Below are 19904 nucleotides of genomic sequence, written 5' to 3' on the forward strand. Positions count from 1 at the left end.
ACATCTATCCCGACCATCACCCAGGAATTCCAAATTGCATCAGGATCCACTGCAAGTACTATGACAGTTAGGCGGGAGGTGAGGAAACTTGGATTTCATGGTCGAGCGGCAGCTCGTAAGCCACACATCACGCCGATAAATGCCAAACGATGCCTCCCTTGGTGTAAGGAGCATAAACATTGGACGATGGAACAGTGGAAAACTTTGTGGGGAGTGACGAATCACGGTACACGATGTGGCGATCCGATGGCGGGATGTGGGTATGGCGAATATTCGGTGAACATCTGCCAGCATGTGTAGTGCCAACAGTAAAATTCGGAGGTGGTGGTGTTATGGTGTGTTCGTGTTTTTCATGGAGAGGGCTTCCACCCCCTGTTGTTTTTCGTGGCACTATCAGAGCACCGGCCTACATTGATGTTTTAAGCAACTTCTTGCTTCCCACTGCTGAAAAGCAAGTCGGGCATGGCGGTTGCATCTTTCAACACGGAGTGGTTACACGACAGTAACGTCCCTGTAATAGATTGACCTGGACAGAGTCCTGACCTGAATCCCATAGAAAACCTCTGTGATGTTTTGGAACGCCGACTTCGTGCCAGGCTTCACCGACCGACATCGATACTTCTCCTCAGTGCAGCACTCCTTGAAGAATTGGCTGCCATTCCCCAAGAAACCTTCCAGCACCTGGCTGATGGTTTGCCTGCGAGAGTGGAAGCCGTCATCAAGGCTATGGGTGAGCCGACACCATATTTAATTCCAGTATTAACGACGGAGGGCGCCACCAACTTGTAAGTCATTTTCAGCCAGGTGTCCGGATACTTTCGATCACATAGTATATGTTTAATCAGCCACTAAAGAGAAACCCAGGTTCACTTTATAAGGTCAGTGTAACATGTTAGTCGAAACACAGTTATCATTCACTTTCTTAGTTGTGACTTGCAAAATACAGATGAAAACATGATCATAAAGGTTTATGTAACGATTTATTCACCAGTTCGTCGACGTACTGTGAAAAGAAGTATAGGATCACTTTGAAAGATGCTAATATGGTATTCGTTGTTCAGTGCTAGGCACCTCACAAATCTGTATCGCCCTCGAACGATACTGTTTTCAAGTCCTTGTAGTACAGTATATTCAATAATGTTGCTCAAATTCTAAGAATACTGAACGTTTGTCCATACATAAAGCACATTTGGTCACAGATTCGTAGAACTTGGGAAGTGTAGCACTCTGAGAGTAGGAAGCAACAGTGGGTGGTGTACCGTGGTCAGGTAGAGGTCGGTATATCGATGACTGGCCACTCTAGAGACGTTGGTACGCTGACTCGAATGCTAGATGCCTGTATGACACCCCAAGATATTATTAGAACAGTATTACAATATTAAACATTTATTAACCGAAAAATAAAACTGTTCAGATATGGAAGTTCAGGCAACCGGCGCTGGCGGAAGCGGCCGTCGTGTTCCACCGCGGAATGTCCCGGTTATCATTCGGCAAGAGGACGGGTGAAGTGTCGATTCAGCTGCAGCGACAGTACAGGTCTGGCGCCCTCTCCTGCCTTAGCAGACAGCTCCGCTCACACCAACGGAATCTGTACACAACTTCCTGGAGACGATGGACAGGACTCCCATGACCCTGTCATAGTCTGCACACATGGAAGGCACCTACCAGCTCTGATCAGGATACGTGAAATCTTACAGATATGTGCTGTGGCCTCCAGATCGTTAGGCTTCCAGAAGGCCTCCCAGATGGTGACAGCCACAGGTCCCTATCAGTCTTGAGCTGGTAGCCAGCGATATAACTTAGAGTGTCTCAGACCCTCCAGAGAGGACTGGCTGTTCCATGAAACGTTGAAGGCAACTCCACGAGCAGGGGTCGACCGACATCGGCCTCCCAAATAGACACAATGGTTACAAACAAAGCAGAGTTCCACCAGAAAAGAAGCAGTATTTATGCAGAAGAGGCTCATGTGCTGTGCAGTAGTGAGGTGGCAATGACATCAATCATCCCACTTTTATTATTTGGCCAGCTTTCGCAGTTTCTTTGGAATTTCACAATCTCACATTTCAAACGCTCTTTGTGGTGTGTCGGTACACTGAACAGTTATCCTTGCCTCTGACTTAAGCTTCTGTTCGACACTTGGTGCAATCACGATTATGACGTAATATTTCCATCGTCATGATGTCATTCTGCTACGTTGTTGACTCAGACTATCAGCTCATTCAGGGTGTAGCAATAGCTTCCGTGTTTGCTGCTTCAGCATCAGTGGTTCTTGCTTGCTGGAATTCCGCCTGGCTATTGACCTGTTCTTCTCTGGCTCTGGAATTGCTAGGAAAGTTCTTTGAAAAGTTTGTGGTTGCACCAAATACACTTCCCTTCGGTGCAACAGCAGGCTCCTACAGAATTTTAAAAGTAGTGGCTCATGGACTCTCAAAGATGCGAATTGTTTCCTGAAAAACCGCTTACACTATTAGGGAGGTGGTTTCGATTAATTCAGTAACTTTCCTGCACATCCATTAACAATTTGACAAGAAGGTAATGCTAATAATGTAATATAATTTATGGTCTTGATCGCATTTTTTTATGGAAAACGGAAACTAGAGTCATTTATAGTCAAAATACAGCTCTCACATTGGTACCGGTGTACAAATAGTTTAAAAATGAAACCTTAAGCGGCGACAGTATGCATCATATTGCTGAGAAAATCATTTTATACATCTACATCTACAGGGATACTCTGCAAATCACATTTAAGTGCCTGCCAGAGGGTTCATCTAAACCACCTTCACAATTCTCTATTATTCCAGTCTCGTATAGCACGCGAAAACAATGAGCACCTATATCTTTCCGTACAAGCTCTGATTTCCCTTATTTTATCGTGGTGATAGTTTCTCCCTATGTAGGGCGGTGTCAACCAAATATTTTCACATTCAAAGGAGAAAGTTGGTGATTGGAATTTTGTGAGAAGATTCCGTCACAACGAAAAACGCCTTTCTTTTAATGATGTCCAGCCGAAATCCTGTATCATTTCAGTGACACTGTCTCCCATATTTCGCGATAATAGAAAATTTTCTGCCCTACTTTGAACTTTTTCGATGTACTCCGTCAGTACTATCTGGTAAGGATCCCACACCACGCAGCAGTATTCTAAAAGAGGACTATCAAGCGTAGAGTAGACAGTCTTCTTAGTAGATCCGTTACAATTTCTAAGTGTCCTGCCAATAAAACGCAGTCTTTGGTTAGCCTTCCCCACAACATTTTCTATGTGTTCCTTCCAATTCAAGTTGTTCGTAATTGTAATATATAGGTATTTACATGAATTTACGACTTTTAGATTAGACTGATTTATCGTGTAAGAGAAGTTTAACGAGTTCCTTTTAGCACTCTTGTGAATGACCTCACACTTTTCTTTGCGAAAAACTTTGGTCACCGTTGGAAATCTTGGAAACAACTCGTCTCTGAAGTAAGAGAGAAGGTAAGAGATTGGACAAATACTATCATTGTACAGAGGTGGCAATGGAAACTGTCCACGTTTTCTTCAAGAAACTGTCTTGGCATTTACCTCAAGTGATTTATGGGAACTACTGGAAAATAAGTTTGTATGAGGTTTGTTTCTCCTTTCTAAAGTCTGAGGTGAGCATGTGAAATACACTTGGCGCATATGTCGGATGGGCATTAAAATAGCAACCATTTATAATTATTGGTTAAGATATTACGTAGTACGAAGAATACCTGATTAAATTTATAGCTAATTTGGTGGTATGCAAGGCGCGGAATTTAGAATTCAGAGCTGCCAACTCTGCCATCCACAATGGCTCGCCGGCCGCTGTGGCCGAGCGGTTCTAGGCGCTTCAGTCTGGAACCGCGCGATCGCTACGGCCGCAGGTTCGAATCATGCCTCGAGCATGGCTGTGTGTGATGACCTTAGGTTAGTTAGGTTTAAGCAATTCTAAGTTCTAGAGGACTGATGACCTCAGATGTTAAGTCTCATAGTGCTCAGAGCCATTTGAACCATTTAAACCACAACGGCTCTACGCTTTGATGACGAATTCTGGTACATTATTCGATGCTGCTTCAGCTCTGTGCCAGAATCGTGAGGGTGTGCCAGTCACTCGACAACCCATTACCAGACTCTAAAATGTATGAAAACCCTGCAGAACGTGCTGGTCAGGGTACATTCAATCACTCTCAGTATCGAGTTGCCTCAGGACGACACGAGTATCACACTGTTTTGCGGTATCTGCTACAAAGAGAACATCATGCAGATCGCACAGATATGACACAGACACAGCCTTGCACGTGAAAAACCTTACAGATGATGAAGTTTTATCGGGGCTGACCCGGCTTGAGACCCGAGAAACCTTCATCAGCAGTAGACGTCAGAAATCCTTCAGTCACATACTCTTACAGCTGTGCGAATCAGACTGTTTTCGGTACCCAATGGCACCCCATAATATCTCACCAGGTGCTAAGCCCACATGACGACGACGAATGTACTATGGCAACTTCTGTCCTCCTCGGAACCTCCACGTACAGATTCAAAAACCGTGATCCTGTACGCTGAATCTGTACTCGTCTGAAAATACAGCGTGGTGCTACTCCTGGGTCCAGTGTTGTTGTTGGGAACACCACTGTTAGCCCACCTCTCTCTATATTCGCATCAAGGTAAGTGCGACGCCCTCTGATATCTCATCACTGCAAGCTGCAACAGTTGTCACCGGAACAACGGTCTATGATGCCACGGATATCACTGCACTGTCGGTGAGGACACATTTCTACATCTACATCTACATTTATACTCCGCAAGCCACCCAACGGTGTGTGGCGGAGGGCACTTTACGTGCCACTGTCATTATCTCCCTTTCCTGTTCCAGTCGCGTATGGTTCGCGGAAAGAACGACTGTCTGAAAGCCTCCGTGCGCGCTCTAATCTCTCTAATTTGACATTCGTGATCTCCTCGGGAGGTATAAGTAGGGGGAAGCAATATATTCGATACCTCATCCAGAAACGCACCCTCTCGAAACCTGGACAGCAAGCTACACCGCGATGCAGAGCGCCTCTCTTGCAGAGTCTGCCACTTGAGTTTGTTAAACATCTCCGTAACGCTATCACGGTTACCAAATAACCCTGTGACGAAACGCGCCGCTCTTCTTTGGATCTTCTCTATCTCCTCCGTCAACCCGATCTGGTACGGATCCCACACTGATGAGCAATACTCAAGTATAGGTCGAACGAGTGTTTTGTGAGCCACCTCCTTTGTTGATGGACTACATTTTCTAAGGACTCTCCCAATGAATCTCAACCTGGTACCCGCCTTACCAACAATTAATTTTATATGATCATTCCACTTCAAATCGTTCCGCACGCATACTCCCAGATATTTTACAGAAATAACTGCTACCAGTGTTTGTTCTGGTATCATATAATCATACAATAAAGGATCCTTCTTTCTATGTATTCGCAGTACATTACATTTGTCTATGTCAAGGGTCAGTTGCCACTCCCTGCACCAAGTGCCTATCCGCTGCAGATCTTCCTGCATTTCGCTACAATTTTCTAATGCTGCAACTTCTCTGTATACTATAGCATCATCCGCGAAATGCCGCATGGAACTTCCGACACTTGCTGCAAACAAACCTACCTCCTGACTGATGGTACGTGACGTATCTGTGTTTATGAACCTGTGCAGATGAGTGAACAATACGCATTTCCTATTGTGCGCTAGTCGCATAGGGCTTCTGAGATCAAGCATGGCGTTGAGTACGGTCGTTCTATACACATTGATTCCATTTTCACGAGACAATCATGAAATCCCAAAAAAACGGTTGCAGAAACATCGCGGAACGAATGACTGCTGTCTCCATAGTCTGTCCCCCTGCTGTCGTAATGAGATATGTGCTGGTGAAAATTTTTCCTTCTTATTTTTGGCATAATACGACTTTCTCCAGAGCAACTAATATTTAAGTGAGATTCCTAAATGAGAAACCTCCTTCGTTATCATTCCTTATATGGAGAGTGTAGATGCGGATACTTCTACCTGCTTTGTGTGGTTGCGTTAAAGCGTTGGTAATTTGCATTTCGAACTATGCTGTGCACTTCATGCAAATTGACGTTTGTAGTACAGGTACTGTGGACTTTCTCTCACACACGTTCGTGAGGCAGAGTGACTCACAAGCAACTTGATTTCTGTAGAGACCTTCACTTACTTCGCAACAGTTTATAATAGTAACCTACGCGCAGGTCAGTCGGGCGCCGGGTGGTGAGCGTCGACCCACGGACCATGGTGCACGATGTGTCCCACAGTCGCTACATCTCGCTTAGAAATGTAGCGAGGTGATCTTATCTTATGTGAAGCCCACTCCAACTTGCTGCTGTAAGTAATTTGTCTACAAACGTCATACTATCTTTACCAGATTCTCTGGAAAAAGGCGTTACTAATGAGGCATTTTAGGTATGCACAACAAGCAGGCAAAAGATAGAATGGGACTGTTCATTTCTCCCACCCCCCTCACGTTAATGATCAAGTTGTTTATTCAGTTCTCTACTTACAGTTCGCATTTGATGAACCTGATCAAACAGCTGTTGAACTGTTTTCGGGGGTGATACCTGTTCAAAAAAAGTCACCAAATGCAAGAGAGGAAAAGGATTAAATACTCCTACAGGCCTGTACTAAAGCTTAATCCCATAGCGGGTGCACCCGTACAAAAAAGTGCACCACTCACAAATAAAATTATTTTATATTGTTGCAATGTTGTTTCACACGAGCCCACAGCTAATCTTTCATTATTGCGTCAGATAAGACAGTCATAAGTTGTACTGTCATACTCCTAATGGAGCAACAGTAATATAAAATAAACAACGAGCCACGTGATAAACAGCGAGCTAGGCGAGAGAAAATTTACAATCCATGCAAGAAGATGACCCATATGAAAAGCTAATAGCACAACCCGACAACGAGAAATTTTTCTATGAGATAATTACCTATTGAATAAGTGGTTGGGGGCGATCTGATGTAACTGTGTAGTTTAATGCTTCGATTGGGTCATCACTGCAGAGTAACACTTGTATGCAGCCTGGAATGATATAATGAAAGTTTATTTTATTATTGTTAGTTAAACAGAGATTTAGCTTACGTAATTTTAGTTAATTTTATCGTTGTGTAACTAAACTAAAATTAACCTGTGATTTAGCTAATAGATTTTTACGTTGGTAACATAAAGACAGCTATTCTTTATGTGTGTACAAAGTACACCTCACGCCCACTCGTATTATAAAAAAATGGCGCTCCTGATTGAAGGTTAAAGTCAGTACTTAATTATATCTTTCCACATAACACCACTGCAGAATTGCTGCTGACATTGTTGCCCATTGACAATCTGTAAGTCGAACCAACATTTAACCCTAAACCAGGACTTCAGACCACACTTGTAGAGGGTATGTGTCTTGTCTGGAAGAGTTTGTATAGGCATGTTGAGTCAGAAGCAGCTCGATGATAGCAGAAACTTTCATTCATATCTCAACAGTTTAAAATAGAACCATACGCCAACGTCAGGTAAGCACTGGATGGTGAACGTCCAATCTGCAGACCATAGTGCGGGATTTGCAGGGTAGATGCAGTCTGCACTCGCTCCATCTCAGCATGGTGCCTTGTACATTCTCATGCGACTGGCAGCTGCCTCAGGTGCTGGGCGAAGCATCTCGGCCGGATTTGACAGGAGGCAATGCTCGCTGTCGGATGGAAGCACCTGAGTATGAAGGTCAGACTCGAGTCTGGCTGGTAGCATCTGAAACTAGAGAGAGGAGGTGCCTGGTGTCTTAGTCTCTTAGAGGACCACAGTTCGACTCTCTGCCCATTAGTGCTGCAGCTGGTCCTCCTATGCAAGCAGTCTTGTCAGGATGAAGATGAGCCTACACTACATTGGATGTTGGCATTATGACTCACTGATTCAGAGCACAGCCTGGCCAGATGTCCAGTATTTATATGAGCCAGGTTGGGTTTGTTGTTGTATTGCTGCTGCAAATGTCACATATACCGCCTGCCAATGCATCCCTGGTTACAGTAACAAATAGTTGTTTCAGACCTGGCAAGTGGACTCTGACAGGTACGTGCATGGCGTGTCATAACACTGTGACACTGTGTTGCAGCAAGTGCCCTCTTTCAGCAATGAGGCATTGCGTTTGGATCACGCTGCTAAACTAGCGTGCGCCTTCATGCTGCTCAAGTTCTAATGGCCAGCAGTGTATTAAGGTGGAAGACGTCCACCACTACATTTATGAATATTGGCTTCAAGTAACAGTTCCTGCTAGTAGTAGGACAGTATTTATACTGGGCAGAAAAGCGCTTCCTTCAGCATCAACGCTTCCTCATTTTTGGCTTCATATTACAGCGGAGACAACTGCACATGTCATATTCTGCTGACATCAGCATCAGCACTATCTTATCATTCACATCAGCACTATCTTATAATTGTGGGAAGGGTATGGAGGAGCAGCAGTAGAGTCTCCACACTTCACATCTCACACCTTACACCTCACACCTCACACCGGCCTACAGCCCTGCTTGGCAACTACATACATAAAGTATCTGAATTTCCGAATGCCAACTGCATTTCTATTACTGAGTTCCAAAATTTCGTTTATGGACCGGCTCACCAGTCACATTGGTCAATCTCTTTTGGAATTATAAATCATTTGCGAGGGAATATTTGAATGACAAAACAGCACATATATCTGTATAAATAATTAAGAACCAACTTTTCTTATAAAATATACGTAACAAATTAGGAATTCAAACTAGATACTGTCCTAGAAACCCTGAAAACATGAAATAAATTCAAGGCCTTTTTCCGAACTCCGATTCTCCTGTCACCAGTATATGGCTGCACTGTAGGAAACGAGTGCTCCTGCCACCAATAAATTGCTGCACTTTCTTCTTTCCTTTCAACTCAACTTCCATCGTTCTGCTACCTTTGTTTTCCTTGACCACCAGATTGCCTATGATCGTATATGGTATCCTGGGCTAATCTTTAAAATCCAGACCTACGCCCTTCCCATCAGTTTCGTCTATCTCGTTGCTTCCTTTCCCTCCTGTCGACCCTCCTATGTAACTATCCGCAATACCAACTCCAGTACTTTCTGTCCCACCGCCAGCATGTCACAAGGCTCCGTCCTTTCCCCTCTCCTCCATCTCCTGAACACTGCAGATATGCCCCAACCTCCCTCATCTGCTCATGTCCTCCAATTTACTGATAACACCGCCTTCCTGGTCCTTTATCCTACTCTTCAATGGTCCCAATGTACCCTTTAAATCCACCTCAACCAGTTCACCACCTGGTGCAACTAGTGGCTCCTTCACATCGACCCTTCCAAGACCCAGACAATCATCATAGGTTGTACTACCCTTTTCTTCCAGCTCCACGATTTTTACCATACCATTTATTGTCATCCTGTCCACCTCACCCCCTATCCTGAAATACTTTGGGCTCACCCTTGACCGCCACCTCACCTGGACTCCCCATCTCTTTATGATCCAACGCAAAGCCCACAACAGTCTCTGCCTCTTGAAACTCCTGTCCGGCTGGACGTGGGGGCTGCACCCTTCCACCATCCTTCACACCTACAAATCCCTGATCCATCCCATCCTTTGTTATGCCAGCGTCACCTGGATTTCCGCCCCACCCAGGTTCTATAAAGCCCTCAAAATCATCGAAGATTATGCACTCCTCCTTGCCTTTAATATACTCCTCGTGTCCCCCATACAGATCCTCTATGACCTCATCCCCTTTCCACATCTTCTCCTTTTCCCTTGAACACATCTGCACCCAGTCCATCATTTGCAGACTCGATCGCCTCCAACGTCTGGTGTCTCCTATCCTCACTAACCGCAGGCTGCCGCCGCGCCTTTACTGTCATGTCCAGCCCTCTCTCCATCTTCTCGCCATCTACCTCCTTTACCAATGTACCTTCCAGTGCCTACCCCTCTCAGATCATGAGCTTCGCTCTGGTATCCCCTTCTACCAACTCTAACCTCACCTTCCCCCAACCCCTCCTCAGGGCTCCCACTCTCTTGCTTTTCCCTGCACCTGAGTGGTTTTTTCCTCTCACCTATGCCTCCTCCCTTTCCTGTGCACCCCTTCCACGTCTGTGCACTCCTTCATGACTTGCTTTCCCTCTTCCTCTCCCACCCCGTCTGTTTCCTGTCCCTTAGTGCGCTCCCTGACACCCTGTCTTTCCTACCCACCCCCTCCAGCCACTCTTCTCCGCTGCCCTCTCTGCTCCCCTCTTTTTCCTCCTCCCAGGCCTACTCTCCCTTGGCAGGTCCCTCCTGGCAATTTTTATTCTTCGTCATGTGTGCTTTGTCTCGTGCAGTGGGTTCAAAGTGTTGTTGTTCCGTTGTGTTTTAATACTGTGGCCAACTTTTGACTTGTGCCTGTGACTTCAGTCTATTTTACATGCTCTGCCTATCGCCAACTGTGTTTTTCATCTATACATGGACATTTTTAACTGTTCCACAATGAAAGTTTCCATGTAAGTGTACATTAAACCCCCACTGTCTCCCCTTATTATGTTTCTATGTCCCCCTTTTAACCACCTTCTATGTGTATCATTTCATCTTTTTATTTGTGCTGTCGATCGACTGAAAAGCGGTGAACTGTGCCGCTGGCAGTCCTCCCCTGCCCATATAGGGCCATGGAATGAAATTACAACAACAACAAAATGTGGGTAGTTTGTTCTTTGAATCATGGATAGTTCTCACTGTCACCAACAGATGGCTTCACTGTTAAGAAAACACAACAAATCATAAATTAGTTATTTTGGACATCTAATGGCTGGATCAGGTGCTCATCACAGCTGCTGTGCTCATGCTACAGCATCATCAGACAGTGTCAGACATCATGTGGACAGTGGATCGTGCTCTGATCGTTAAGAACAATACTGTCAAAGCCCTAAATGCAATGACACCCACGGAGGCATGGAGGGCGAGGTTCATTGTGCTATGTCTTCAACAATCATCATCACTGTCAAGACACAGTTGCAGCGAAAGCATGCTATGAATAGATATTTCAAAAACCTTTCGCCTGCTGATGATGTGCACTCCTCAACTAACGCTGTGATAGTAACAGAAAAAGCTCTCAGTATAACATCATACAAAACATAATAACAATTTTTGTTAATGAATCCTTACTGCAATTGCTTACAATTCTTGTGTGGAAGGAGACTGGATAGGCATTTTAAAGAAAATGTTAACGCTTACACATATAAAGCACTGTGTGCTGGTGGACCCAATGTCGTAATAAGAATTGGTTTGTTCATACTTATTAATTACAACGTCGTGACATCACCAGATTCTGCACCGAGCATGGGCACAGGGTCACGTGAGCATACATGTGGGCGCACAGGCGCTCAGCTGTTGCCTGAACAGGCGTGTTGGATTACAAGAACATGAATCTGTGTGCGCAGGCATATCCGATTTCGATTACACGTGTTGCACGTTCGCGTGAACTACAAACCACTCTCGTTCTCACGACAAGCGTGAACATAGTGCTATGTACAGATGTGTGCTCGCCATGCAGCAGAAAGTGCAGAGACAGAGCTGTGCTTCACGCCGACAACAAGCGCCATTGACTGTCTAACTGGGGTGACTGGGATGAGGGGTACGTCATGTTGTTTACACACACACAAGTTGCAGGAGCACAGGGGTGAAAGGTTCTTCATGCCAACTATATGCACACCATTGGCGAGTAGCATTACAGTGGGAGGAGGAGGGCATAGGGGCTGCCCCTCTACTCTCCCTATGCGATGATGCTAATGTCATGATTCCAGGAATGGCCTAGGAGATAAAGAAGTGCTGATGATGATGTCATCTGAGTATAACATGATCAGTTCTCTCTACAGACAAGAAAGATAGTTTGCTGATATCAGCGAATCCCTAGTCAGAATGCCCAGTCATATACCTCTCATTCTGTGTATGCTGTGGTTGCTAATACATAAATGGCACTGGCAGGCCAACTTTGATGGGAGTCCTGTTGTGCAAGTCATTTACCAGGCAAATGGCAGGCTGCTGGCGGTGCAGCCGAATGTGCATTGGAATCGTCTGGCAGCATCTCCTGGCAGCAGTGCGAATGCAGCGGGTGGTGCATGTCTTTCAGCAACAACCGTAACTAGATATTCAGCGTTCGTGACAGTGATATTCAGAAGCCATGTGTCATGAAAGCTACCAGCAATGTTCCTGCTGAGGCATCTCCAAGTGTAGTCTTCACTATTGAGCCTTGTCAGGAGTTTCCACTCTGCTGTCTCGTAGTCAAGTCCCCCACTAGCGCGACATGATTCCTAGCATTAGGAAGAGATCTCTTTCTAAGCATGGACACTCACTCAGTTGACCAGCCGTGAGGGATTAGCCGAGCGATCTGAGGTGCTGCAGTCATGGACTGTGTGGCTGTTCCCGGCGGAGGTTCGAGTCCTCCTTCGGGCATGGGTGTGTGTGTTTGTCCTTAGGATAATTTAAGTTAAGTAGTGTGTAAGCTTAGGGACTGATGACCTTAGCAGTTAAGTTCCGTAAGATTTCACACACACTTGAACTTGAACACACTCAGTTGACCAGGTCATGTTCTTGTTCTACCGAATAAGATTATTTTACGACAAGATTCTCAATTGGATTTTTGTGTACTAACCACAATTTTCCCAGCAAGAATACGACATATAGCTGCTAAGAACGTTATTCCTGGAAGATATTGCCTCACTTAGCAAGTTGCGTTTCGTCCATTAAATGTTGACTTCTGGTGTCCTGTGGTATTGTCCATTTATCATCTGTGCCTGCAAAAAGTGCCTCTGCGCATGCAAACGGTCTGATTTTACTTCAGCCTGACAATATCGATTCTGGCACTCGATTGGTCGGATACCTATTTGGGTGTTAAATAGAGGCTGGGGAAAGACCGTGTGGCGTCCTATCGCCTGTGACTCGAAACTGTACACCTACTTGTGGCTTTGTCACCTGACCGCTAGTGTCTCCTTGCGGCAGGCTACCCATTCTGTCTGGTCAATACATTACAATGTGTTGCAGGTGTATAGCGACTGTGCAGCTCTTACTGCATCCAAAGATAATCTGGTGATTGCCGTACGTACTGGTTTTGTTGCAGGTACATGGCGATCGTGCGGCCACTGCAGCACCGCATGACCCGCCGGAGGGCGTTGCTGGCGTTGCTGGCTGTGTGGGCAGCCAGCGCCCTGCTGGCGACACCCTGCCTCATCTTCTCCACCACTAACGTCCACACGTAAGTCACATTGCGGCAACATCTACTCTTAATGAGGCCGGCAGCTGTTCAGTGTAGCATACACCAGTGAAAATAGAATCTGGGCAACTTTGTACAGAGTGTATCACATTAATAGCGAAATCAGACTCGTATGTTTCCAACAATAAAAACATAAACCTCTGACTGAAGTACCCATTTAATTTCCCAACGATCTGAAGTAAACCTATATGCTGTTTCTGATTCACCACATCAGCAACATGAATGTGTTCTTAGGGATACAAGCCTATTATCCCATAGAGACTAACTTTCTTTCAAGAAAACTTTATGGACAGGACTACCTTCGAAGTCTGTGGCGGGATTTTCCAGTGTTCCATGAGAATGTTCTTCTTGTGCTACTTTGGGGAATGTGCTACATACATGACTAAGCAGTGCCACATTTGTGATTAACTCTTTGAGATGCTCTCTAAGTAGGACGATCCAGGGGCACATGTCGCTCTCACACCCCTCCTCACCCCCCCCCTCTCCTACCCATCCAGTCGCCGTTTACACACGTTGTAAAATACTGCTTCCTAAGAGTTTATTGCTACATTCCCATAGTAGTTATTAACGAAGGACAAATTTCCCTGGGCTGAGTATAATCATCTATGGAAAGCGTAAAAGCGTTCACGAATTGATGCTGCAAGATGACTCTTGAAGATTAAGCTTTAACATTTGGCAAGGAATGTTCTAGTTTCTAATAAGAAATTTACAAACGACTTACTTGCCCTGAAGATAAATTATACATTATGTCTCTGTGCCAAACGTACGTTAGATTGTATCTCTTGTAAAAAGATGAAGAAACCATTTTGTCTGAGACTCGAACGTGGCTAAGCGTATTGTCATGGCAGAGAACTGTGTTGCGCGACCGCTACGGTCGAAGGTTCGAATCGTGCCTAGGGTATGGATGTGTGTGATGTCCTCAGGTTAGTTAGGTTTAAGTAGTTCTAAGTTCTAGGGGACTGATGACCTTAGATGTCTCACAGTGCTCAGAGCCATTTGAACCATTTTTTGAGCTGTGTTGGTTCTGTGAAAACTAAAGTGCATTTGTGATTCTGTTCCCTCTCTAGCTTTTTGCCATTATCTCCAGAGATTTTTAATCTGAATCAAGAATGGGGTGGGGATTAAATGGGGACAGCAGTTGGTATTTACAACCAACTTCTTTGTCGGATCAGGAATTCTCTTAATGGAAGCAGGTTTAGTTAAGTGAAGCAGGATGAGAGATATATAAGCCCTGGCTCACGAATGAAAGTTTTTGTGCCACACAAGAATAAACTCGCCACTTCAATGGTGGATTCTTTGGTTTGATCGAGGGGGAGACTGAGTGGAACCAAAACATACAAAACATTAGTTCACTTTATTACAATGTTGATATGAATATTTACTTAACTTTTTAGAACCCATTTCCACAGGAACAGTCCGAGTATTTATAACTGTCTCTGAATATTAAAGTATCAGTTGATAAAGCAATTTTACAAGACCCTTCGTGTGGAGTATAACTGACATAATGTTCTCATTAAAGTTCTCCCTATACATTTAATACACTTGTGCCATTTTTACGACGATGCTGTGTTCTTGATCGGTGACTGAACCGCGGGCGAGCATTTCTCTGCTTGGTCATAAGCAGACCATCGTTTGTGGATTGTGGTGGCGCAGCGAAGCTCTTGGAGGCGTGGCTACACCGGCATTTCTCATTCGTCGGTGCAAAATTAAGCGACTGTACTCTCTTGTGGTTTCGTTGTGAGATTAAAATCTTGCTCTGGTACCCTGTTCGTCGGACGACACCACAAAATTGACGCTGGCGGCCCCCGTAAAGACAATTTTATGGATTATTTCATAAAGAAGGTTAATCTTGGTTCACCAATATAATTTTCCGTATGCTAACGATGTGGGGAATACATTGCTTAGCGAAATAGCAGCTACTGCTTGGTGTATGGAAAGAGTAGCGCACAATTTTTGGCCAAGTGAACTGAAGGACTGTTAGTTTATGGCTAATACTAAACAAACTGATGTGACGTAATGAGTAATTATGTTCTTAACGATATTCTGTCTTCAGGAAACAAAAATATTGTTCTATAACTAACCTTGAATTATATTCTATTTACAAGAGCCAAAGCAACATAGAGTTGGTCTAGAAATACTACTTGTATCGACTGTAAATGGAAGAGAAATTACTATAAAAAGAGTTTTCTGTAAGGTGGTACAAGCACAACGTCAAAAAATATAAGGAATATCAACATACTAGAAACAAATGGAATAAAGAAAAGTGGCTAGCTATAAACTATTTATACATCGGTTGAGATCTTTCACTACATCGAGCCAAAGATCATCCCCTTACAATAGCAAGGAACTGTCAGTGTGCCTTGGTAGTCAACCATAAATTCTGCGTTCACATGGCGCTTCGACGTCGTGTCTAGCAGGTGATATTCGTCTAGTTGCAACACTATTAGAAAGCCACTGCCAGTCGGTGGTCTTATTAGAGGATAGTAAGGTTTGTTATTTTTTACTGATGTTTGGTATTAAGGCGTTCAACATTTAGGTTGTTATCATTCGTAAATATTTTCCGTGGACGAGGAAGCTGAAAAAAGAATAAAGCCTCTCTTGTTGTTGTTGTTGTTGTGGTGTCCTGAGACTGGTTTGATGCAGCTCTCCAGGTTACTCTATCCTGTGCAAGCTTCTTCATCTCCCAGTACCTACTGCAACCTACATCCTTCTGAATCTGCTTAGTATATTCGTCTCTTGGTCTCCCTCTACGATTTTTACCCTCCACGCTGCCCTCCAATACTAAATTGGTAAGCCTCCCTTAACCATACGTTAAAACCGCACTAGTAAGCACAGTATAAAATAATTTTCAGTAAATGAGCCAGTAGTAAAGTAAAAAGGTTAAAAATTATTGTTGGCTGACCACAATTAAACCTTTGGGTTCGTATTTGAAAAGTGATAGTCAATATTCAGAGATATCACAGGAATGATCACTCGAAAAAAAAAAAAAAAAAGTAAACGTGGGCTCTAAAAAGCATACCTTAAGAGCTGTGAGCAATTATTGATCGCCAATGCCGTGAAACAAATCTCTTCTACTGCAAGCTCTTTGCTTTCCATATTTTGGGAAGTTGTAGTATGGACCAAAAGAAGAAAAAATGGCCGGGGGGCATGTGCTGTAAAATGCCTACCTTGAAAGTTATGAGTGTTTCACAGTAGCAAAGATGAATAAATGCTCCTATCTCTTAACGTATGCATTTTAGAACACATGCTTACTGGATATCTTTTTCATGTTTTGCGCCATACTACCACTTTCCAAAATATGGAAAGCAAGGCCTGCAGTAGAAAAGATTTGTTTCCCAGTATCGAAGATCATGAGTTGTTCATAGCTCTTAAGGTATGTGTTTTAGAGCCCCTGTTTACTTGACTTTTTTGTTTCGAATGATCATTCATATCATATCCCTGAATATTGACCATCACTTCTGAAACATCCTGTATATCTGCGGTGGTCAAGAAAGGTCTGGAAAGCTTGTAATGGAGTTGCAGGTCAGCTTGTCCTGAAAAACTATTAGGAAAAAGTTCTATATGTTGTTCTGTTTCCGAGTTAATAGCATTGAAGTTACTCAATCAGGCCGTTGTGCGCGGAAATTCAAGCGTCTATCATCTACACAATGAGAACAACTTACGCTAATTGTACCTGGCGAGCCATTTGAATTAGCGTGCACAAGGCCCTGATTGGATTATTTCAAAGCTAATTAACTCGAAAATAGGGCAAAGAATCGATTTTTTTCTTAACAGTTATTTCTCAGCATAACCTTCCCTGCAACACTGTTAAAAGCTTTTCAGACTGCTTCTCACCACCATGCATACTGCCGACTTGCAATTTTCTGTGACTGGTATAACGGCCACTAGAGTGAACTGTTGTTGCTCATTTTTAGTATTGTTACTTGGCCTGAATTATACACATATACGGGGCGTGAGCAGCGTCAGATGTTGACTGATCACTGACAATGATATGGAAATGCCACGTACTCGTATGAGACAACGTTATGAGCACCTCACTGAGTATAAAAGGGGACTGATCGGGGGGTTTCCATTTGGTCGTGTGGTAGAATCGTGGAGCATCCAGATTAAAGTGGCATTTGAATGTGACAATGGCTCAGTGTTGGACTTCATGGGAACATGAGGGCATCACAAGGGAGGATCTCAGTATATTGCACCAAGCACATAGTTATCGCTACACATCTGTCCTCCCATCCCAGAAGAAGTAATGGACTCCTTGCAACGTATTGTGTCAGCCTGTACCACTGGTTGGATATCAGAAGCAGCCAGATTAGGAAATTCCCGTGCGACGATTGGTGTTAACACCATAAGAAAAACGCCTCTGTTTGGAGTGGTACCGTGGCCTAGAACCACGGACTACTGATGAATGACACCGTACTGTGTTCAGCGATGAACTGAAATTCTGCGCTATCTCATAAGATCATCGTTGGCGAGTATGACGGTGACCTGAGGAGAGGTCTCGTTCTTCCAGTGTTTTGAAGAGGCACTGCGGTGTTACTCCTGGAATCACGGTGTGGGGAGCCATCAGGTATGACTTCAGGGAACTCTGACGGTACAATGGCACGTCACGAACAGCTGGCGTCCTCTTGTGTTTTCTGTCATGTAACAGAGACATTTACCAACAGGACAGCTCTTGTACACACATGAAACATGTCTTCACGAACCGTTCGTGTGATTCCGAGGATCTGCGGTGGCCAGCAAGATCCCCAGATCGTTCCCAATGGAACATGTGTAGGGCCGTTTCGGACGTCAACTCATTCCCGGTGCCAGTATCCAGGATAACAAGGATCATTTACAACCTAATCATTGCATGCGTACAGGGCAGAGAGGGCGCTACGACATACTGATAAGTGGGTTTATACTGCAATTTTTTTTATTTCACTCGATTATGCTCTCACTAAAATAATATCACATATCATCCCATCCTGTGAAGTTTCATTTCGTTTCCTCTTCCCCTCTTTTTCTTTCAGGCAATTTATATATGCTTAGAGCAGACTCACAAAACTTATTGTTTAAACATTCAACACTAGCAGAATGGTAAAAATATAAAATGCAATAATGGAATAAAAAGAATAAAAACTAGTTTGCAAATGCTTGTGGATGACAGACCACTGCTATTAAAAAGCGAAGCGATATATTTATTTCTATGCCAAGAAAAAGACAGGCCCTTTATTTTAGGAATATTCGTGTAAACCAAGAAAATTAGTGCTATACTCCTCCAGTCCTCATCTAAGACAGAGTATATGCGCACATGCAGTTGAGGGGTTGCCATCTTGTCAGCAAATAAAATACTGTCAATTATAAGTCACAGGCACTGCACGCTGGTGAGTCCACTGTGACTTGAAGAGGAGGAGTTTCCGATATGGAGGCGTATTTATAGCACTGAAATCAGTCTCTGTAGCAGGAATTACGCCTTGTTCGGGTGGTAGACTTACCGACAACAACTTATTATTTGTCACTTCCAGTAAACCTTCTTTCTGATGTTCAGTGTCCTGTTCAAAACAGAAAGGTCACTAAATGCAGAGGGACTTAACAAAGAAAACATTGTGGCACTATGGGCATTGTCCAGACCTCTTTGGCTGCTGTATTGCCAATACCCTGCCCAGGATTATCAGATTCACTTGTACGCTTCACATTATCACGTTCCTATATAGAGGTTGTAGACAATGTGGCATGGATGCTCCAGAGCGCTGTATGTGTTGAGTACGTGCTCCACATGACTGGCAACACACACTAGGAGCCGCGCGGGGTAGCCGCGCTGTGCCTTGTCACGGTCCGGGGGCTTCCCCCCCCCCCTCCCCCCCCCCCCCCACCGTCGGAGGTTCCAGTCCTCCCTCGGGGATGGGTGTGTGTGTTTGCCCTTAGCGTAAGTTAGTTTAAGTTAAATAAATTTGTGCGTAAGCTTAGGGACTGGTGGCCTCAGCAGTTTGGTCCCATAAGACCTTATCCCAAATTTCCAAAACACTCAAGGAATTAGAGGCGATGAGGAAATTTGTAACACTTGAGCAGTGGAGCAGGGTACTTTGAAGCACCAAATTCAAGTTCACTTGTAACCTAATACCTGCCTGCAACTCTACGGCAATTGCGTGTGGCAAATTTAAGGTCATGATGTAACTGGATACTTAGCACATGCCAAAAAGAAGTCATCCTTCCGCCAGAGAAGCCCGTAGGCCAGCAACATGACATAAAAATGGCGCGAAAACGAAGAACACCCGTTCACCATACCACTTCAAGTGATAATTTTTATGTTATCCTCCTCCCATTGATCCAAGCAAATGAGATGACTTACAACTGGCTGGAAAACCAAGTCCCCCTAACATATCATTTCTCTCTCATGCTCAGTGTCTTGGGGTCTCACTATTCGAGTTCTGTGAACCACAGTAAGAAGATCATGATATGACAGCAGCAGAGCTATCCTACTTAAGACTGGCTGTACATATTTTCTTAATTTATGATCCAAATTTACGTAAGACACTTTGAAATTGCAGTGTACGAATAAAAATAGAGAGAAATTCAAACGAGCACGTCGTCATATTGTTGCAATTACTAAATTTAATAACGTCATGGTAGTTGCTTTGA

The 19904-nt window shown here is 44.1% G+C and overlaps 1 protein-coding gene across 1 annotated transcript in view; it reads left to right on the forward strand.

Annotated features, from left to right (window-relative positions):
* The window catches only part of LOC126184178 (tachykinin-like peptides receptor 86C), a 290420-nt gene that overhangs the window by 85404 nt on the left and 185112 nt on the right, over nucleotides 1–19904 (forward strand). Inside the window, exon 2 of the mRNA XM_049926546.1 lies at nucleotides 13134–13268. Coding sequence (XP_049782503.1) covers nucleotides 13134–13268 — 135 coding nt within the window. The remainder of the gene's footprint in view (nucleotides 1–13133; nucleotides 13269–19904) is intronic.

This window comes from Schistocerca cancellata, chromosome 4 (assembly GCF_023864275.1).
Source record: "Schistocerca cancellata isolate TAMUIC-IGC-003103 chromosome 4, iqSchCanc2.1, whole genome shotgun sequence".
In the NCBI taxonomy this organism is placed as follows: domain Eukaryota; kingdom Metazoa; phylum Arthropoda; class Insecta; order Orthoptera; family Acrididae; genus Schistocerca; species Schistocerca cancellata.